We start from the raw sequence: 22369 nt of genomic DNA, 5'->3' as shown, positions 1-22369 counted from the left end.
TAACCCGGGCAGAGGAGGCTGCCGAGTAGATGGCCTGGCAAGCCTCCACCCGCACCAGGTCGCCTGGGTCTTGGACTGCGAGGAGCACATCGTCGGCATATGCCAACAGGACCAGCCGCAACTCTGGCTCTCACAGCACCAATCCCGTCAACTTCCAGCAGAGCAGACAAAAGAAGAGCTGAGCATACAGTTGACCCAACAGTGGACACCCCGGCACACTCCTTGCCCAAAGCTGACCGGCTTAGTCAGGGTCCAGTTGAGCTTGACCAGACACTCCGCAGAAGCATACAGCACCTGAAGAAACCCCATAAACTGGGGCCTGAAACCGAAGGCTTGCAGAGTGCCCAGGAGATACCTGTGGTCCATCCAGTCGAACACCTTCTCCTGGTCTAGAGCTAGGAGGGCAAAAGACAGACCATCCCTACACCCCAGCTCCAAGAGGTCCCGGACCAAGTACAGGTTATCGAGGATGGTCCAGCCCAGGACGGTGTATGTCTGGTCAGGGTGGACCACATCCACCAGCACAGACCCCAGCCGCAGCGAGATGGCCTTTGCTACGACTTTGTAGTGTGTGCTGAGGAGCAAGACGGGACGCCAATTCCTAAGGTTGCGGGGATCCCCCTTCTTGGGAAACAAGGTGAGCACAGGTCACCCAGGCCTTCTCTGGCTTTGAAAAACAAACCATTCTGGGGGAGGGGAGAAATGGGGGCAGATGTGGGAAACACGTTGGGGAAAACAACTCAACCCTGTGTGAAAGTAGAATAAATTATATTGTAAAAATAAGAATGGATTAAAGAAATGTTGTATGTACCTTTAAGCAGAAATAAGAAATGTTGAAATACAGGTGCCAGGAAAAGAAACATTAGGCATAAACAATGGTGCTAATGGCGAAACATTAACAGAAGATGGGTAATAGTTAGTAAGGAAATAAGATATGCATGCCTAGCCCAGGTAAACTTATCTGATTCTGCTTCCTTTGTTATCTTGTTAAGTTCTCACCCTTTATCTGTATAAATAAGATAGTTTGTGTCTTGCATGGTGCTCACATTATCTGGGTGTTATTAAAATTGAACTTACAACCCTAGGTTTAGGGGACCAATGCTCAAACCACTGAGCTATCCCACCCCCTTATCTGGGTGTTATTAGCAGAGCGCTGTGCTAATAAAACAGAGTGGTCTGACAAACTGTGAGTCCTGAGTCTAACTTTGACACCTGCAAACTCCACCCCAATCCTGGAACGAGAACACCAGTTTTGGAACTCATCTGGCTAGTTATGTGGATATTAGAGAGGACACACATTTCCCCTTGAACAGATTTCAGTTTCGCACTTATCCACAGTGGAACAGTCGTTGGGCCAGACTGAGAGAGCAGGTGACCGTGAATGCTGCTGTAGCCCAGTGGGAGGTGGGAGCACTGGCATCTGGTCCCTCTTTCATTATTTATCCACAACAGAACAGCCTGAATGGGAGAGCAGGAGGAAGCCCAACATCAGAATTTCCCCTAGCTCAGTGGTTCAAGCGTTCTTCTGAGAGGTGGGAGACCCCTGTTCATATCCTTTCTCTCCCCTGCAGTAGAGAGGGGGAATCAAACCTGGGTCTCCCACATTCCAGGTAAATGCTGTAACCACTGGGCTAAAAGCTATGAGGTGGACACCATGTCCTGTTCTAGTGGAATTGTGAGGGGGGCCCAAGCCAGTAAGCAGCACATCCAGTAGATTGGGGCCAACATGTGACTTAGGCAGCCAAATGACTAACTTCCCCTGGCTCATGGATCACTCTGGGCTTAGGTGGGAGATAGGTGTCTGGACTCCTAGAGGGAGGCAGCTGTGCATGTGCCCAGAGGCTGAAACATGGGGGGGGGAAGGGAACTTTATACTGTAAAAATTTAGCTGCTGCTGAGTGAATTTAGGCACCTATGGAGTTTGTGGATTACAGTGGAGCCAAACTCAGGATTTACAGGCCTAAATCATAGAATATTAGGGTTGGAAGGGACCTCAGGAGGTCATCTAGTCCAACCCCCTATTCAAAGGGGAACCAATTCCCAGATAGATTTTTACCCCAGTTCCCTAAATGGCCCCTTTAAGGGCTGAGCTCACAACCCTGGGTTTAGGAGGTCAATGCTCAAACCACTGAACTATCCCTCCCCACCAAAATCTGGGATTGAGGGGTCTGGGTCCCTCTGTGGTGGAGCCCACCCTTAGCCTTCCATTGAATGAAACAGGACAGGAATTTCCCAAACTGCAGCTGATGAACTGACCAACATATGGGGCAGATTCCCATTGGCCCTCCCATTTCCTTGCTCCAGGGTGTGAGCAGCGGGTGTGATTGGGCCCCAGCTGCCTGCAGATTAGGGAAGGGTGTTAATTACCTAGGGCAGCTGTGGGCTGCCTTTAGCTGAAGGGCATAAAGGCCCCAGAGCAGCAGGTTCCATCCATGTTGGGTCTGCTGCAAGTAGGCAGGATGGGGTATAGAGGCAGCCTTGGCTTTGTTCTCTTGTGCTGGGTGGTCAATGGGGTGACCAGTTACAATCCCTGGGATTTCTCTAGGAGGGACTCAGCCATCTGGAGACCCACCCCTAGGGCTGAGTCCCCTCACAGAGAAGCCCATGTGCCTTCTCTTGCCCAGCCCTATCCCTGGGCTCATGCTACCCAGCCCAGAGCTGTGTCCCTGCAGCAACCTGTCATGCTGCAGTGTGAGGCGGCTCAGCTGGTGATCACTGTGCACAGGGATCTGTTTGGGATGGGGAGACTGATCAAAGCTGCTGAGCTGAGCCTTGGCCCAGCTGCCTGCCAGTACACGTCCCTTAATGCTGCGGAGAACACAGTGACCTTTGTAGCTGGGCTCCATGAATGTGGCAGCACCTTGCAGGTAAGGATTCATGCAAGCCAGGCGACCCATACTGATCCCTAGCATCACTGCTGCTGTCCTGTCTGATGAGGTTAAAAATGTAGGGGGGGGGAGGGAACAATGAGTGCAATTTTTTTTTTTTTATTTTTTGATCCTGTCATTGACAAGCTCCCTGTTTTTCCTGGGTGCTTCTTCCTAGCCTCCAATTTCATGCACCAGTCAAAGAATTCTGCCCTGCTCAGCTCCTGGAGTAGGCTCACAAGTGGAGCCTGAAGCGGGTGGTCTGGTGGCTCAGTCAGACTTTACTTCTGGCAACCCCTGTTCAAAGTTTTGTCTGGAGACTCTACAGACCAGACCACTCGACTGAATACATTGATTGGTGTTCAGCTGAGCTCTACATAGGCTGTAGGGGAGAGGGGGAGAGAGAGAGGGTGGCTTCCTGAAACAGCGCTCAAAACTTACCTGAATGCAGTTAACAGATTATACTGGGGGACGGAGGTGGGGGGGGATTATTGTCTGATTCTTTCACAACGTGCACAGAGGAAACTTGTGAGTAGTTGTACAAAATGGCACTACAGTGGCTCTAGTATTCTGATGGCTGCTCTAGCAGACTGAGCTCTGAAGTTCCCACTTGACTGGGCACTTCTTGGAAAACTTGGGTCTTGTTTCTATCTGGCTGAGGCTTGTTCTCAAGCTCCTCCCAATGGCTTTTCAAACACCCATGTATATTAGTATTAACCCTTCCATGTCTGGTTCTTCCCAGGTGACCCCAGACTCCCTGGTTTACAGCACAAGCCTGAACTATAACCCCACCCCTGCCAGCAACCCAATGATCCTAAGAACCAATCCAGCTGTGATTCCCATTGAGTGTCACTATCCCAGGTGAGTGTCTGAGATGCTCAGGTCCCCTCCCACCCATTCAGTCCCTGTTGTGGGATCTGGATCAGTGACTGAGGTTTGCTCCTCTCACAGGAAGGACAATGTGAGCAGTAAAGCCATCAAGCCAACCTGGGTTCCTTTCAGCTCCACCCTGTCTGCAGAGGAGAGGCTGGGTTTCTCCTTGCGTCTGATGAATGGTAGGTGGGAGGAGACTTCAGGGGAGCCCAACCCTGCCTGCCTGTCTGTCCTGCTCACTGTGAGCTTGCCTTGCAGATGACTGGAGTGCTGAGAGACTCTCCAGTGGATTCCAGCTGGGGGAGGTCATGCATATCCAAGCTGATGTCAGCACTGGAAACCATGTGGCTCTGAGGCTCTTTGTGGACAGCTGTGTGGCCACCCTGACCCCAGACAGGGACTCCTCTCCCCGCTATGCTGTCATTGACTTCAATGGGTAAGAGCTGGGAGCCCTTTTTAGTTTAAAACAAGACTGATCAGGGACTCACTGACCCTTGGTTCTTCTGTGTAGATGCTTGGTGGATGGGAAGTCAGATGACACCACCTCAGCCTTCATATCGCCCAGGCCCAGGCAGGACACACTGCAATTTATGGTGGACGTGTTCAGGTTTGCAGGAGATGCCAGAAACTTGGTGTGTTCTCAGATTTCTGCTCCAAATCAATTCCCCTAGGCTAAGCAGGTGTTAGTGTCCCCTGGGATGGTCCTAACCTCTCTTTCATTTCCCCTCCAGATCTACATCACCTGTCATCTGAAAGTCACTGCAGCTGAGCAAGCCCCAGATCCCTTGAACAAGGCTTGTTCCTTCAACAAAGCAGGCAACATGTGAGTAGACTAGAACCCCATCGGGGAGTGATTGGAAAGGCAGCTTAGAATAGAGAACTCTTCCCTGTAGATGATTGTTCCTGTTCTCTTGCAGCTGGTTTCCAGTGGAAGGCACCAAAGACATCTGCAGGTGCTGTGAGACTGGGAACTGTGGTTTGCTTGGAAGACAGTCCAGGAGAGCAAAGTCTTTGAATAGATGGCCAGGAGAGCACTTCCAAAGACATGTGGTTTCCAGACATGGTAAATTCTATTTCAGCCACTACACCTGGAAAGGTGTCTGGCTTGTTCTAGCAGTCTCACTTTGGGATAAGAACACCCAAAGACCAGACAAACTGAAAACTTAATGGGGTCTTGCTTATGCCTCTTCCCCAAACAGGGATTATTTCCAGGAGGGAAGCAGAAGCTGATGTTGTAGTAGGACCCCTATTCATCATGGATGCCTATAAAGGATCTGCTATGATGTCCCTGGATCCAGTAGAAGCAGGGAAGGCAGCCTCCCACAGGAGATGGCACCAGAGGGTATCTATTTTCTAGCCTATAGGAGGTCCCTAGTGTCCAAGTTGCTTATAAGTATGTGTTTCAGCTGGCTGTCTTGGTCTGTCAGTAAGTGCAGCACTGGCTCAGCTGCTGGGTTGAAGCACTCAGTGGTGGTTTGAGAAGCAGAGGTGGATTGGGGATTTACAACAGTTGGGTATGGACAGCAGCAGCATTAGCTCAATGGAGCATGCAGAATGCTTCCAAAATGCTGCACTCTGTGAATGGGCCAAGTCATCTTGGTGGACTTGACAGGGCAATGGAGGTGGATAAATTCCTAGTCCTGATTCTAACTACCTGTATCTCTCTCAGGGGCAGGAGAGAAGGCTTGGCTGAGGCTGACCATGGTGGCTGCATAGGTTTTTACCTACTTTTTAGGGGGCCTCCTCCATATCCAGCTGCCTCAGTTTCATTATGGGAGCTGTTGTGGGAGCTGAACCTTCTGTATAATGTAGAATAAAACCCCTTGGGAGCTGAGACTGGTCTGTACTGACTCTGTAACAGGGGCAGCCCTTCAGCTCAATGGGCACATGAAGGGAAGGATAAGGAGGAAGAGGAGGCTCCAAGGTGATGCTAGTTACCTCCATGTGGGGAGGGGAACTCACCTCATCTAAACAGAATTGTCTATTGACAAAACAAATATTAAATAAGTGCCCCCAGCCCCCCAATGCAGCCCTAGCAGTAGTTAGCTGGTTTGCACCACTTTGCACAAACTGGTTGTTTACATTTTGAAGCAATTTTAGAACCAGTTGTTAACTCACTTCCCTGCAAGGAATCACTGCGGCTTTGATGGGCTCTGGCCAGGAAGTGATGTAATTCCTCCTCCAGCCGCTGGGGGTGCTGCGCTGCAGGAGCCATGTGGGCCACCACCTAGCCCTGGGCATCGGCCCTGCTGCTCCTCCCCTGGGCCTGGGGCTTCTACTGTTGCTTGGTGGGTGTCCTGCTGCTCAGGCTGCTCCAAGCTCCTCTCCCTCTGAGTGCCTGCCACCCTTCCTGCAGCCAGCCCACCCCGTACCTCCTGCCCCATGTCCACTGGTGCCCTGCTGTTCCCAGGGCAGTAACCCTGCATACCTGCTTCAATGAGGGGAGCAGCTGGGACCTACACATGTGCACACCCTAGGGTGATCAGACAGCAAGTGTGGAAAAATTGGGATGGGGGGAGGGGTAATTGGAGCCTATATAAGAAAAAGACCCAAAAATCAGGACTGTCCCTATAAAATCAGGACATCTGGTCACCCTAGCACACCCCCAGGGAGTGGTGGGGACCCACACATGTGAAATGGCACTCATTTCTAGTTCAGGCCCTTTTTTATTTTTTTATTTTTTAAACTTTAGGTGGGGTTAATATATAGCTGTATTTTTCCCAGATGTGTCAGGCTTCTTGGTTCTTAAATTGCTGTCCAGGAGGAAAAATACAGATGTATTTTTTATTCAAGTATGACTCCTAGTGACTCAATGCATTGCCACTTCTTATGGTGACTATAAATGGGGTGTTCTCCCTCTCCCAGCCATCATTCCTCTGCATGAAATGGCTTCCAGGACTCTGACTTTGGCAGGGTAGCTTTACAAAGCCCTCTAAGCGATATCTAGGGCCACAAGTGTCTCAACAGCTTAGCTCAGTGGTGGTTGCTTTAGTTAACCGCAATGGCCAAAGTCATGCCCAGTGCCCCCTCTGGGCTATTGGTTGACCTGGCCCCGTGGAAGTTCACAGGGGAAGCGTCTCAGTGACAGAAAGAGAGCTGGTGTTCGGAGGCCCAAGCCAGGGCCTGAACCCCTCCTTTCAGGGGGTTTTAGAGACAAACCTCAGAAGGGCAAAACCAGCCATATACCCTGCCTCCTCCATCCCTGTGGCAGAGATCCAGCCTCCTCTACACATACAGTTCCCCTCCCATCGTTTCCTGATGTACCTAATGTACTTGTAGGTCCTCCACCTGTTTCTTCCTCACCTGAGAGCTCCCAGCTGCTGACTCTCCTCCCTGCAGGGTGATTCATTTCCAAGAACACAACTGAATTTATCTGACACCTGTGTGAGGCAAAGAAGCCTCCCTGGCTCTGTTTCACATGGGGCAACAGAGGGTCCTGGAGGTAAGGTGAAACTGAGGGGCCAGCACCACAAATCCTTAAGTGATTTTTGTCCTGCATCCCACAGGAAATCTGGCCAAGCTGGCATAGATCCCTTTCCCTGGGCCCTAGTTCATACTCCTCAGCACAGAACCCTATTCTGTCCTGTAATTCCTCCAGCATTGCCAAGCAGTGATGTCATCAGGTACAGTTGTTTACTAGGCAAATTTATCTTTGTGTCCTAGTGCTTTTTAGGAGTCAGTCTAGAGGATTTTAGCCTCGCTGTACAGACCAGCACTGACATTTGGCCTAATCTTTCTGAGAGGCAGTGAGGTTCAACTGAAACTTTTTACCACAAGGGGCCCCTGGATCTATTTCTGCCCCTGCCAGAAGTGAGCCTGTGGAACTGCTCCTATACCCTCAGCTGCTGATAGTCAGGCTCATCTGACTTCCCTCTCTGATAGTTCTTAGAGTAGATGCACTATTTGTTTTAAAGAAAAACTTACTTGCAGCCTTCACTAAACTGACGAAAACAGAAGTTCCAGCATGTGAAGCTATTAACACTCCTCTCCCCGCTCCCCCCCCCCCCAACCTAGTCATCAGCAGCATTTGAATACTGGACTCTCAGAATTCCCCTACAGCCAATACCCCTGGAGCTAAGGGTATGGCTACACTGGCAATTTGCAAGCCTCCACCAGCGCTGCAATTAGTAAGTGGCCACACTTGCAGGGCACTTCCAGCGCTGCAACTCCCTGGCTGCAGCGCTGGCCGTACACCTCACTCGGCATGGGGAATAAGGATTCCAGCGCTGGTGCTGCAGCACTGGTCATCAAGTGTGGCCACACACCAGCGCTGTGATTGGCCTCCAGGGTATAAGGTGTATCCCAGAATGCTTTTATAAATTACTCTCTTTGTTTTGTTATGCAGCCTCTCTTTGTTTTGTTGTGAACGAGCTCCGAACAGAGCTCCTGTTCGCTGTGATCATCTGTACCTGGCTGTAAACAATCAAATGAGAGGCAGGCAGGGAGAGTGAATGAAACAGAACGGAGCCGATCGAAGCTCCGTTGAACTGCTTATCTAAAAAAACAAACACTGATCACAGCAAACAGGAGCTATCTGTACCTGGCTGTGAACGATCAAATGAGAGGCAGGGGAAACAGAGTTGGATGCAGGCTGTTTGCAAGACTTTAAGGGTTCGCAAACATTTTGTGATTTTTCCAATCTCTCTCTTCCCCGCTCCCTGTCACAGTACACCACAGGGAGTGAGTGAAACAGCGGGGAGTCCATGTTGGAGGCAGGCTGATTGCAATTAAGAGTTAAGACTAAGGGCTCATGAACATTTTGTGATTTTTCCAATCCAGGAAGCTAACACACAGTGTTGGCTCCAAAAATCCACTTTCTATCTTCCCCGCTCCCTGTCACAGTACACCACCCTCCACCCCCCTCTTTTGAAAAGCACGTTGTTGCACTTGAATGCTGGGATAGCTGCCCATAATGCAGCACTCCCAACAGCGCTGCTAATACTGCAAATGTGGCCACACACCAGCGCTGGTAGCTGTGAGTGTGGCCACACACCAGCGCTGCTCCTACACAGCTGGATGACCAGCGATTCAAACTACCAGCGCTGCAAACTGTAAGTGTAGCCATACCCTAACACATGCTCCACAGCTGCTTGTAAAACAGCAGTGGGACTCTGCCTTTTATCCCTGGAGTTGGGACAAAAGACGGGGGGCTAGTGGCTAGAGTACATCTAGTTGACATTGATTCAGAAAGGCTGGGTGGATGAGATTTGGGTCTGTTTTATATTAGAGGGCTGGGTTCTAGTCTCAGGACTGTGCTTATATAGCCTAGGAGCTATGGGTGACCTGAATTTTATGGGTTGTTAGTTATGGCTCACTACTGATTGCATCCGACCAGAAGATTTATAGGTTCTTGTCCAATTCAGACTCCAGGGTCTAATAATTCAGTGAGTTCTATAACAGCAGAGGACTCTCAGGATGCTTGGAAAAAACACTTACACTGAGGACAATACCAAATTGATAAACACTGAGATTAACAGAAGAAAAATAAATGCTGTGAAACTTATGACTGTAAAAATTCCAAAACTGCTGCACCTAGCATTCCTATATAAGTACCTTAATCTAACATACTCTCACCCTTTCTGGAGGACCTGGTAAGAAAAGGTGAAAGACCAGCCTCACTCCTGGCATGCCCAATAACACAATGGTTCCAGCTTCCGTAATGGTTAGGAGTGTTGAGTAGTTACACTGTACTGCACAAGCTGAGCTGATAGCAGGATGGAAGATAGAATGATAGTTAGATTTAAAAAAAAATCCTATAGGAGAACAAAGAAAAGAAAAAGCTCTCTCAGATATACTTACATGGTATTTTATAGGATCCTGATACTATGTAATTCAGGCCCAACCTACTATACCCAAATCTGATTTATGTACCCTTAGAAATGTATGGGCACCCTTATCCTATAGGTTAGTGGATTATGACACTTACTCTCTACATATTAATAAGAATTGTCTCACTCCAAAAACTGCCAACCTAGACTCTTTTGGTGACTTCCAGGTTTGTGGTGTACCCTGCAGTCACCAACCACTTGCAGACACTGGATAAACCTGTTCAGTGTTGGATCTAGTTCCTCCTTTCAGTTCCCCAAAGTTCAGGAACCATTTCTATCAGTGCCAAAGGTTGCCAGCCTTTATGTCGATTTACTCATAACTGATCATACATTTAGCTGATCTTACAGGCCAGTAGGTTTCTTGCATTTCAGCAAAACTTATTCTATGTATAATTATTAAGAAACACATATGTGCCTCAACACAGCCTCATTTCTCATGAATTAATACTGATAAAATATAAGACTCATATATGAAATGGATTAATTCAGCAAGAGAAACATATTATTGGATATGGCTGGCTGGATTAGTAGGATATAATATCTAACGAAGTAATCTGATGGGCTACGTTATTTTACCATTACAGTGGGAGGGAATTATAGTTGCTTTCTTCTACAGGAGGGGTATGATCAATAATGAAGGTTGTGAAGTACACTTTGCATTCATAGCTGTCAGGGGAAGATGAGAACTGAATGCATGGGGCCCTGGCTCGCAGCCAAGCACACCTATTCCTAGAGGAAGGGGTATTTTGTATGGCTGTCTTTCTTCCTCTCTCTGCATATGGAGTTCCATGTAAGGGCTCATAGCATTCCTATGGACTGCTTCACTGATCCAGAAATGAAGTTGAACAACTTTCTGTGGCTGAGTTTCTGGAGCTTGCTTTTTGGTGCAGGACATTAGATCTCCACAGGCATATCCCAGTGATCTCAGTTTTATTTTGATCCATGCTATACTTCATCCCTATCTCTCTGTAAAAATAGCATTATACTATTTAAGAAACCATTGTGGGTGAAGTGGAGTACTAGGGCCCCAAATAAGTTCAAGTTTGCATCACAGTCTGCACCCCAACCCTGGAGCTAGAATACCTGTGTAGGTGGATTTCAGAGAGGAGTCAGAGATAGAGAGAGACCATATTGCAACTTCAACTCTAGTGCAGCTGTCTCTGCCCCATAATGGAAAGTCACTCTGGAACCCCTCATCTCTTATAAAGACTGTACAGCCAATACGTTACAGCCATATCAGAGTTTCAGCCTTTAATTAAATTAAACATCACCAGAATCTCCCAAAATTGATGAATTGACCACCAACTGGGGCTGATTCCCATTAGTCCTCCCATTTCCCTGCTCCAGGGATGGGGCAGTGGGGTGTGATTGGGCTAGGGTGACCAGATGTCCCGATTTTATAGGGACAGTCCCGATATTTGGAGCTTTTTCTTATATAGGCACCTATTACCCCCCACCCCCTGTCCTGATTTTTCACACTTGCTGTCTGGTCACCCTAGATTGGGCCCTGGCTGCCTGTAGTGCAGGGGAGGGTGTTCGTTACCTGAGGCAGCAGGGAGCTGGCTTTAGGTCGGGGTATAAAGGACCTGGAGCAGCAGTTTCCTTCTAGACTGGGTTTGCTGCAGGCAGGCAGGATGGGGCACAGAGGCAGCCTGGACTTTGCTCTCCTGTGCTGGGTGGTGGTGGGGTGACCTGTTACAATCCCTGGGATTTCTCTAGGAGTGACTCAGCCATCTGGAGACCTGTCCCCTTGTCGTGGAGACCATGTACCCTCTCTTGCCCAACCAGAAAGCAGTGCAGTGCGAGGGGCTCAGCTGGTGATCACTGTGCAGAGGGATCTGTTTGGGACTGGGAGACTGATCAAAGCTGCTGACCTGAGCCTTGGCCCAGCTGCCTGCCGGTACACGTCCCTTAATGCTACCAAGAACACACTGACCATTCAGTCCCCAAATAGGTTTTGCTTTGTGCCTCCATGTACTCTGTGAAAGAACTGTGAGTGTATCTTCTAATAGCACAGACTCAAAGCTAAGGGGGTGGAGGAATTCTTGGTGTGGTAATCAGGCTTCACCTTTGGAGACATGGGTTTAAATCCAGTCTGGGGACTACAATAGAAACTAGTACCCAGCCCAGAGCCACCAAAATAGCTAGACTTCTAACTTCCGTTGACATTAGGAGCCTGAATACCTTTGTAGCTCTGAGCCCCAGTGAGCAGTTGGCTTGAACTTCCCAAGGCCCATGCAGGTGATCAGCCTGGTGAAATGAGTTCCCACATCTGAGCTAAATGCAGGGCACACTTGTTTGGCACTGGCCTCCTAAAATATGCCTTGTACGTGGGTTGAGTTATCAACTTACATGGGATACGCCCTAGATCAGAGGAACTCCTATAAGAGCTCCTTAGTTGGGTCCTATTTAACTCTCTGCCATATGTGTAGTGGCAGGTACCTTTGGCAGGCCCTACCACCCCTTAGCCAGTCTGATCTCACTATGGGCCATCCATGACCTCCAAAGTCTAATGCCCTAGGTCCTGATCCCAATCTCTCTTGCAGTGATAAAACCACTGCTGGTACAAAGGATCTCTCAGCTTCGTATCCCTGTTGGGAGTGACTCCTTTGCCAGGAGCCTCTCTACACTAACTGGGCCTCTGGCCTACATGCAGATGTGAACTGCAGAGTCAGGGGGTCTCCTCCAGCTCACACTACAGCTGCACTGAATCTCCTAAATAGCCCTCCTGTGCAGCGTTTCTCCCTCTTCAGGTAGCAATGGCAGCTGGGCTTAAGTTGTGCTGCTCCCGCTGGGAGATGGTGACTCTCTTCCAAGGTGACTTCATCAGCCCTGGCACAATCTCTCCCTCTGTAGATAGAGAAAACAAGTACCTAAACTGAGCAAGCTGAGATCCCACTGTTGGAAAATCATAGTGCTAATGAAGCCTTTCCGTATTAGGCCTGAGTAAACCAAAGTTATGTTATGCTTGTCCAAACTGTGTTGGAAAGCTTACAGAACTCATTAGACTGAAGGCCGTGTATCTACCTAAGTCAGCTATTTCGCTTATCAGTTTTGTTTGGCTCCCCAAGTATATGTTGGCTCCCCAAGTGTATGCAGCTGCGTTCACATGTATGCATCCAAAGTATCTAGTACAAAGGGTCAACGGATGTATCTTGTGTCCCCTTCAGAATGACAAATGTATCCTCAACAGATGTATCTTGTAGCCCCCACAAAATGATATATGTATCCTGCATATCCAATTATCCCCTAACAGATGCATGTACAGGTTCTACAGGTCAACCAAATGACGTAGACAAACGTAGGCTAAGTTGTTTGTTTCGGGGTATAAAGGTAAGCCCATCTGGCCATGTAAGGTGTGTCTCTTTCTCTGGCACTAGCCGAGAGGAACACCCGCTCAGCTGACCGATCAATAAAGGGTGTGGTACTTGTCTTCCTGTCTCCGTGCCTCCTTGGTGTAATTAGGTAAGCTCCGGGGAGAACGAGCCCTTTTGGCTAACAAATGGCGACTCCGCCGGGACTTCTCTCCCTGTTGGGGGCGCTGACCGGCGGCCGAGGACGGCTCAGGAGAGTGGCCACCTTGAGCTATTGGTTTGCTCGAGCTCCGGGTTGCCGCAATCGGCCGGGACGGCTACGCCCCCTCCATAGAGAACTCCAACCGACACGGAGACAAGACGGTACCAGAAGAGGGGAGTCCACCTGCCGGACGCGGCCACTCCGGGCGTGGTAAGTGCGTTACCTCCTGGGTTTGAGGATTAACGCCCCCGAAGAGTGAGGGTTGGGACATTGGGCCCCTAACGGTAAAAGAACCCACAAATAGGAAGGTGTGTGGGTAAAAGCTTTCTGGTTAAGGTACCTAGGTTCAGACACGGCTAATGAATAATTCCATTAACTCCACGAGTCCGTGGGCCGTGCTGAACAATTACTGGGACTTAGAGCAGCCCCAGGGCTGGCTTTTCTTTTTGGTAGGGGTACTTTTGTTTCTTGTTCTATTGGTATGCTGGAAGCCAAAACTGTAATCGGGTCTAGGAGCGTGTGAACCCATCTTCTCTTCCCCCCCCTTCTTTTCCGTGTGGGTAAGGGACAGTCTAAACATTCCACCTCACCCCCTAAGGGTACCCCAGCATATTATATGTACGTACATTATGGTTCTAAAACCTGCAGGTATTTAGAGAATTGGAATCTTTATACGCGTGAAGATCCATCTAAACAATGCCCATTAAAAGGTACCTTTAATCTAGATAAGATCATATATCTCAGAGGAGCTTTTAATCACCAAAGAAAAGCCTCTGACACAGTGTGAGCAATTTGTCTAGAAACGGGTTAATTTAAAACTCAGCTTCGCCCAGAGATAAAAAGAGAAAGTTGTTTTATGCTCAAGGTCAAGCAAACCAAAGGCAGTACAAGTTACAGAACTGAGATTACATTTGCAAAGCTTAACTGTTTGGTGAGATCCAACAGTCTGACTTTGTGACGGATGCCGGTGCTGGTGTGGCTTGGTGACACTGGAGAAGCCAGAGGTAGCTGACCTGGACTAGAATCTCTGAAAGAGACACCGCAGGAGATTCCAGGGTGTAAAAGAACAGCCTTCCCAAGAGCGGAAGCATGTTGGAAATTCTGAACAAGCTATATACAGGATAATCTCCCGTCCACCTATTCCCCTTTTCTGAATGTTGTATACAGACGTGGCCAGACTGGATATGTGTAAGTATGGGGCATTTATATTTTTCTTGAGTGATGTGGGAGCATTCCCAACACTCTCCATTGTTGTTTTATTATTTTTAATGAAGCTTTAAAATTTGGTTATATGGTGTGCTTTCTCTATCCACCCCCCCCACCGTCCTGCAGTGTCAGTTTGATCACCTGACATGAGGGATAATTGGTAACAGAAATTTGTCACAGTTTGGTGAGCAATAGAGAATGGGGGAACCCTGTAGAATTTACACCATCTATTTGTTTTACCCTTGTTGTTTTATGCTTGTTTTATTTGGTTCTGTTGGTGTTATATGTTGAGGATTGCATAATTAAAGGTGTGCCCATTCTCAGCTGCAGTAAGTCTGAGAACTGGAGAAGGGTTTAGCATTCCTCTCTCCACCCTGGTTGACCAGGAAGGGTGGCAGGTGAAAGGATCTACCCCCAGTCGTAGCAGGACTGGGCAATACAGTAGTTGGAGAAAAGGAAGCCCTGGCTAAGCAAGTACCAGTCCTTCAGGGACTTGTTAAAATGTAACCATTCGTGCTCAGCATATGCCGTAACAGCAGTGTGTTTGCTACAAGAGGCAATTAAATAGTTAACGCCAGTGGGCCATGCGTTTTGCCCAGGTGGCAAGCCTCACGAGGGAGGACTCGGGTCGTCTTGTGAATAAAATGTTTTAGGAAAAAAACCAGAAGGGTGGGGGCAGAAGCCCATGAAAGAAACGGTTCAGCGCCAAAAAAAAAAAAAAAAAAAAAAAAAAAGGATCGGGCCCAGGCGGGCAGGCAACAGACAGAGAGCTTGGAGAACAGGTTGGAAACTTTTGAGGGTCTCGTGGAAGGAAGAAGTAAGTGAGTATAAGCATGGGGATTTCAAATACTCAGGAGGATATTTGAAATGGCGATTTGAATTGGTAAGGGGCTGTTGAAAGACAAAGCAAGTGATATAAGGAAAGAGCAAGTGATTTGAAGGAGAGTGAAGAGTTAACTCTGTAGTTGCTGGAGGGAGTAGTAGTTGAACTTTGTAAAAATGCTAAAGAGAAAAGTTCTTGGTGTTTTTTTTAAAATGTTTGTAAATAAATTCAGGCAAAGAAATTATTAGATTGCAATCATTTGGCTATGAACAATTTTGTTGAATTAGCTGAAGAATGTATACAGTGCTATGTAAATGAAAATTTATTAGGCTCTAAGGCACTATAAGTGGTGATGTTTTCTTTCAGTGTTTAAAAGCAGGAGTTAAAAGTAAAAAGCAAGCCAGAAAGCATCTGTATTAATGCAAATTATCTAACTGATAAGGTAAAAGCCACTGAAACCTGGGCTGCCTATAAAACATATACAAGAAAATATGGGGTAATTCCCCTGTTTTGCCTAAAATCAACAAGGGTATTTGTATATTTTAAGCAATAATTGACTGCCCAAAAGGGGTAGACCTCTGTTTTTGTCTTTCAGATAATCAAAGAAAACTAATGCCAGCTAAACAGCATACAACATACCATGATTTACTGGCAGAGTAAAAATTATGTTTTGTGTTCTATGTTCTGTCTTGTGGTGTCTGTCTCAAGTGGCCAGAATTGTTGTGTTTAATATTTTCATGGGATGGTCTAGTTTGAAATAAGGCAGAAGGCTTGAATTGAAATGCAGATATTTGTTTTGTTCAACTTAAAATACAAAGTGTTTGAATACATCAGAAAAATGTGATATACTAAAGTCTTATGTATTTTCTTAAGTAAAAGAAAAAAAACTGCATTGGCCAAATTGCATACTAACAGTCTTTGAAAGCAAGGACATAAAAAGTTAACCCACTCCCCATATTGTACATGGGATCCTTCTGGCTACCTCAGATTTCTAGCCAGAGGGCTGGGGATGGTGGGAAGCTATTGAACTAGAGGTTGTATTGAATGAACTCAAAGTGGGTGTGCTTGTCCTGGCTTGTTGTTCCAAAGCTCTGTAATAAGGTTATTTTAGTAGAAGGGTATATGTGGCATACATTAAATAATAAGACTAATGTACTGTATAACAGCAATGTGTATGTGTTCATTGTTAACAAAAGGTGTATAAGTAAAAAGTAAAAGTTTCCTTTGTAGGTTAAAAAAGGAAGCCAAAAAGGGGAAAAGGAAAAAGAACGAGTTAAATGAGAAAAACTTTAACTAGCAAGCTCAGTCCAAAAAAAAAAAAAAAAAAGATACACACTGACTTCGTTCAAGGACACTTGGCTAACAACCAGAAAAGGGGGGCTGTACAATCTGCAAAGACACTAATGCAATGTGTTAGGTTTCCTTTTTACACAGGTAAAGACGCACTACCCGAAGACCCTAGCAGCCCTGCCACTCCATGGAACCTGGAGACCGGATCAATGTACAGGTCCACCAACAAAAGACTGCTTTGGCTCCACGCTGGAAAGGCCCTTATTGAGTCCTGCTGATTACCAACACCGCTGTGAAATGCCAAAGACTGACTGCCTGGACCCATGATTCTCACTGCAAAAAGACCCGTCCACATCAGGAGAACTCTCCTATATGATTAGCCTATTCTTTCTTCTAGTTCAACTGTGCTTCTGGACAGCAGGGAAAAAGGACAAGGTGACGTGCTAGCTAACCTCTCCCTTGTCCGCTGACAGACCTACTGTGCCTTTGAACTTTTCTAGAAGAATCAAAAACCATTACAGGCTGGTGTATTCCTAATCCCTCCCCTGTAGAATGCTGAACTACAACTGTTTGGGGAAAGAAGAAAAAAAACACTCACTCCACTGACATTGCCAAAGTCCAGGAATTCCTGACTAAAAAGGACATTGAGAACTGACCCTGGTGAAGAAACCCGAGGAATTATACACTGGCAGAAAAAAAACTTGTGGGACCCATGTTTGGGAATGTGGAATTACTTGGATTTTGGGGTTTATTCTACAGGCTGCGCCCTGTGTTTTGGATAAATCCTTTAGTATGTATTGCCCTTCCTAATTGGATTTTAAATGACATTGTCTTTATCCAGTTTTCAGATCACTTTTACATACCCAGATTGCTCACAAGGGGCTGCCATTAGCTTAGCACAACAAAGAGCCTGGGTTATTTCCTCTGGAGAAAGGGGAATTGACCAGATCCCTGTGGGCTGGGGCCAATAGTGTTGCAGTCATCTGAATTATTTTTCAAAGCCAAGAATATGCTAAGAAATTGGGCCAACTAGAAAAGGCCACTAGCCTTATTTTTGAAGCTCAGCTATCTTAAGTATAGGCTGGAGTTGGTAAGTTACATGTCATTTCCACCCTTAGTTCTATAACCCAGAAGTTACTGACAGAGATGGTATTGAATATCACTGAGGCTGGGAAGGCATTGCAGTGGGATCTAGTATGTTTAGAAATCCAGGATTTCCTGAATGCCCAGCTGATGGCCATTTGGAGTAATCTTGAGCACCAGACTTGGCCCACTGCCCTTACAGACACGTCAGGAGTACCATCTGATCTGTGGTCAGGGAAACATACTTGGACACTTTCTGGATGGAAGTGTGGACATTAACAGTGCTCCTTCCAAGCATATGGACCGGTTAGGGTGGGTGTGGCTACCACATACCGAATCCTGCCGGGTCCATGGGGAGGATGGGACTAAATTATTCACTGAGACATCTGGGAAATTAAACCATTAGGTATACCTACCTGAGTTATAGTCAGTGCCCCAATCCCTTAGTTGTTCAATGAACTAGGTTCTACTCTTTTGTCCATGCATTCATTCCTGGGTTGGGGGTGACTAAGCTTAAAAGAGCAGTTGTAAATATTTCTGCAGAGCTTCATTGCTTTTTGGCCTCAAAGTGTGAGAAAACTCAGCCAAAAGGTTTGGTGAGTATTCTCAAAGGGGGGAGTTGTTGGAAAATCATAGTGCTAATGAAGCCTTTCCGTATTAGGCCTGAGTAAACCAAAGTTATGTTATGCTTGTCCAAACTGTGTTGGAAAGCTTACAGAACTCATTAGACTGAAGGCCGTGTATCTACCTAAGTCAGCTATTTCGCTTATCAGTTTTGTTTGGCTCCCCAAGTATATGTTGGCTCCCCAAGTGTATGCAGCTGCGTTCACATGTATGCATCCAAAGTATCTAGTACAAAGGGTCAACGGATGTATCTTGTGTCCCCTTCAGAATGACAAATGTATCCTCAACAGATGTATCTTGTAGCCCCCACAAAATGATATATGTATCCTGCATATCCAATTATCCCCTAACAGATGCATGTACAGGTTCTACAGGTCAACCAAATGACGTAGACAAACGTAGGCTAAGTTGTTTGTTTCGGGGTATAAAGGTAAGCCCATCTGGCCATGTAAGGTGTGTCTCTTTCTCTGGCACTAGCCGAGAGGAACACCCGCTCAGCTGACCGATCAATAAAGGGTGTGGTACTTGTCTTCCTGTCTCCGTGCCTCCTTGGTGTAATTAGGTAAGCTCCGGGGAGAACGAGCCCTTTTGGCTAACACCACTGTGGCCCAGCATGTCCTGGGGTACTTCTGTGGCATGTCCTAGGAATGGGGCACTTGTCGGAAGTATTTGAGCTGAACTCAATCTCAGTAACTTTTCAGAAGAACTACTTGCTCTTAACCCTTCAATGTCTCCTCCTTCCAGCTGACCTCTGACTGCTGGGTATATTGTACAAGCTGAATGCTGGAGCCCTAGGTATAACTAACAGTATGAGCTAAAGGCAGTGAACCAGAGTAGGCCTGGCCTTGGCAAATACCACCACACTAGGTATTGCTGAATGCCATGTAAGCACATTCCTGACTGGAGAGGATGGTACAGAAACACCCAGATCTCTCAAGTAACTACATAAATGCATTCCTAAGAGACGTACAAGAACACACCGACCTCTTGTAAGATAATGAGGGGATGACAGGATAACAGATAAGGATGTTTTGTTCAAACTAGCAGGAACGAGGATAAGGGTGGTAACTAAAAACAGCTGGAGTGTAATTGAAACTTGTTTGTATCAGTGTGTAAAAGGAGAAGTGCTCGGTAGGGCATCTGTGTATCAGCTGTGGGGACAGGACCCTGGTGTCCTGACCTGAGTCTTTATCTTGTCACGGGCATGGATGTTAGTGTCCCTGTGACCTGTTAGACTTGGCACTAGTACCGTGCTTTGCTGACGATACTCTTGGCCAAGCACCTTCACCACCCAACCGAGCCTGGGGTCTTTGGTTATGAATAACATTGAGGTCTGCTGAATTGGTAAGCGGCATTCTCTGCTAGTGCAGCTGGCATCGGAGCACCAAGAACAGCAATGCTGGCAGCAGTAATTCTGCAGCATCAGCAAATCTCTGCAGCACTAACCTTGGCAACCCTCACGTTGCTTACTTGGTGTTAGCTAATATCTACTGTGGTGTTTTGCCAAGGCCAGGCCTACTCTGGTTCACAGCCTTTGGTTCACACTGTTACACCCAGGGCTCCAGCAAGGCCTGACCCCAGACAGGGACTTCTCTTCCTGCTATACTGTTATTGACTACAGTGAGTAAGAGCTGGGAGCCCTTTCTAGTCTAAAACAAGATTGATCAGAGATTCTTACTGTCCCTTGGTTCTTCTCTAGGTGCCTGCTGGATGGGAGATCAGATGACATCATTTCAGCCTTCATATCCCCCAGGCCCAGGCAAGACACGCTGCAGTTCACCAGGTTTGCCGGAGATGCCAGAAACTTGGTGAGCTTTCAGCTTTCTGCTCCAAATTGATCCCCCCAGGCTAAGCAGGGGTTGGTGAGTGTCCCCTGGGATGGTCCTAGCCCCTCTCTTCCCACTTCCCCTCCAGATCTATATCACCTGCTGTCGGAAAGTCACTGCAGCTGAGCAAGTCCTAGATGCCTTGAACAAGGCTTGTTCCTTCAACAAACAGGTGACATGTGAGTAGCTGGAGTAGGACCCCATGGAGGTGGGGTTGGTGGGAAGGGCAGCCCAGAGAGGAAAAGTCTTATTTTAAGTGACTCTACCCCTTCTTCTGGTCCATTTGGTCTCCGGGGGAAAGTGTCACTGTCTGGAGTGGCTCATGACTGTGAGGGCCTATCTCAGGGCAGACTGTCAAAAACAGGACAGACACCCCAAACTGATGGTGTTCTAGAATTAGATTTCACCAAGCCAGTAACAAATGTGAGCTCCTTGATCACTATAACAGCCTTGCCCTGGAGTCACAGACTCTCCAGTCTATCTTGCCACCCAGACAAACTGGACTTGGTGATAAATGGTCGCTCACACCAAAAATCACACCCTATTCAAGTTGCTTCCAGTCCTGAGAAATTTATCAGTTACCCCCAGATCAATTGGTACCCTAGATCTTACACCAAGGGCAGCACCTGTAACCAATCCTGTAACAAACTATCTAAAGGAATGTTATTTACAGGCTGTCAAGGCTGATTCCCCACTCTGGCACTTTGAGAGCAGAAGGTGGGGCCCGCAAGGATTCTAACAATTAACACTGGCCTCTCCAGGCTTGTATTAAACTCCCAAGGTTACAGCTTTACTCTGACCTTGGCTGGGTAGATGCTGCCACCACCCAAGTGCAAAACCCCTTTGAGAATCCAGGAAGGCACACTTGGGGATTCCTTCCTGTGAGTACCCTTAAGCCCTGTCATTTCTCGCCCCGCCCCCAGGGAAGAGCTGAGAAAAAAAAACAAAGGAAATCAGCTGTTGCCACCAGCTAATTAAACAACGTGCATAAACCTCTTAGGACACAAAAATCAGATCCTGTTCTTAAAAAAGGTAAATGTTATTAAAAACAAAAAGAGAGAAAATACAGTAACTCCTCACTTAATGTTGAGGGTGGGGACTCGGGTGCCAGGGTTGTAAGAATGTCCCTGGGGGCAGGGCACGGGGTGGGGACTCGGGTTCCAGGACTGTAAGAATGGCCCCGGGGGCAGGGCACGGGGTGGGGACTCGGGTGCCAGGACTGTAAGAATGGCCTCGGGGGCAGGGCACGGGGTGGGGACTCGAGTGCCAGGACTGTAAGAATGGCCCCAGGGGTAGGGCACGGGGGAGGCTGGGTTCAATTCCCCTCTTGGCCCCAGGCTTCCTGTGGGACCTTGGGCAAGTCATTTCCCTGATCTTAGGCCTCCATTCCCCACCCCCTACATGGGGATAGCATGTCCCTGCCTGGAAGGGTGTGGGGAGGGGAGTATCCATTAGTGACTGTGAGGCACTGGGTTCCTATGGTGACAAAGGTCAGATAAGCAGGGCCAGACTTTCAGTACAGCTCAGCATCCACCTGCTCTGCTCCTAACCCAGTGAGCTGAGCTCTTCTCAGCCGCGTCCAGAGTGGGGCTGGGGAGTTCTCCGGGGAAAGGTGGCCCATGGAATGGTTTTTCTGCTGCCCATTTTTCCAGGCCCAGCTCGCTGCCTCGGGACAGCCCTGGCAGACACTGGCTTCCAGAGCAGAGGTGCTTTTCCTCCAAGGGGCTCTGCTGTGCGGGGCCAGGGGGTCCCGTCCTGTCCTGTCCCTGCTCTGCCTTGGCCAAGTCACTTAGGCCAAGATCCTCAAAGATATTTAGACTCCCAACTTCCATTGAATTTAAATCAAGGGAAGGAAGGAGCCTAAATACCTTTGAGGATCTGGGCCTTAGTGTCTCTGCCTCAGTTCCCCTTCTGTGATATGCACTTCCCTCCCTTCCAGGAATGTTGTGAGGACAAATACATTAAGAGCATCAGGTGCTCACAGCCTATGCAGCTGAGGGCCGTCGCTGTACCTTAGCTAGCAGGGTAGCCCTGGGGGCAGAGGCAAGGTACAGTGTTTGCTTTGCAGCTGGGAATAGAAGTCCTGAGAACCTGATCTGAAGGGCTCTGCCGCCCCCTGCTGGCAGTAGAGAATTATAGTGTTACCACCTGGCGCACCTTACTTAGGTGGTACCTGGCTTTTAGTGTGTGTGATTTTGTCACACTGGGAGTGATAAGAGCAGCTTGACTCTCAGTGGTGGCTCTTTTATCTGCTCCCTTCCTTCCTGGCTCCTCCACTGTTAGTGGTTTACATTGAGTTTATTATAGTTTTGCTGCCATGGCCCATCCTAGACTCTAGTACAGGGGTAGGCAACCTATGGCACGCGTATCAAAGGCGGCATGTGAGCTGATTTTCAGTGGCACTCACACTGCCTGGGTCCTGGTCACCGGTCC

General features: G+C 47.8%; 1 protein-coding gene across 1 annotated transcript; it reads left to right on the top strand.

Annotated features, from left to right (window-relative positions):
- Nucleotides 1–2411: 2411 nt before the first annotated feature.
- Nucleotides 2412–5564, top strand: LOC123344071 (zona pellucida sperm-binding protein 3-like). Its single transcript, XM_044979813.1, has 9 exons — nucleotides 2412–2867; nucleotides 3610–3728; nucleotides 3819–3922; nucleotides 3999–4176; nucleotides 4252–4372; nucleotides 4472–4563; nucleotides 4658–4803; nucleotides 4940–5082; nucleotides 5410–5564. Exons 1-9 carry the CDS (start codon nucleotides 2433–2435, stop codon nucleotides 5431–5433), a joined length of 1362 nt encoding a protein of 453 aa, XP_044835748.1. The 5' UTR covers nucleotides 2412–2432; the 3' UTR covers nucleotides 5434–5564.
- Nucleotides 5565–22369: the final 16805 nt, after the last annotated feature.

The sequence above is a fragment of the Mauremys mutica genome, chromosome 11 (assembly GCF_020497125.1).
Source record: "Mauremys mutica isolate MM-2020 ecotype Southern chromosome 11, ASM2049712v1, whole genome shotgun sequence".
Taxonomy (NCBI): Eukaryota; Metazoa; Chordata; order Testudines; family Geoemydidae; genus Mauremys; species Mauremys mutica.
Note: the sequence above shows the minus strand (reverse complement) of the source record. Positions and strands in the feature narration are given on the sequence as shown.

Bases quoted from the DNA above. Each gene is read 5' to 3' on its own strand.
- LOC123344071 (XM_044979813.1), top strand. From the start codon at position 2,433: ATGTTGGGTCTGCTGCAAGTAGGCAGGATGGGGTATAGAGGCAGCCTT. The intron at 2,868-3,609 runs GTAAGGATTCAT...GGTTCTTCCCAG, and splicing joins AATGTGGCAGCACCTTGCAG to GTGACCCCAGACTCCCTGGT. The intron at 4,177-4,251 runs GTAAGAGCTGGG...TCTTCTGTGTAG, and splicing joins GCTGTCATTGACTTCAATGG to ATGCTTGGTGGATGGGAAGT.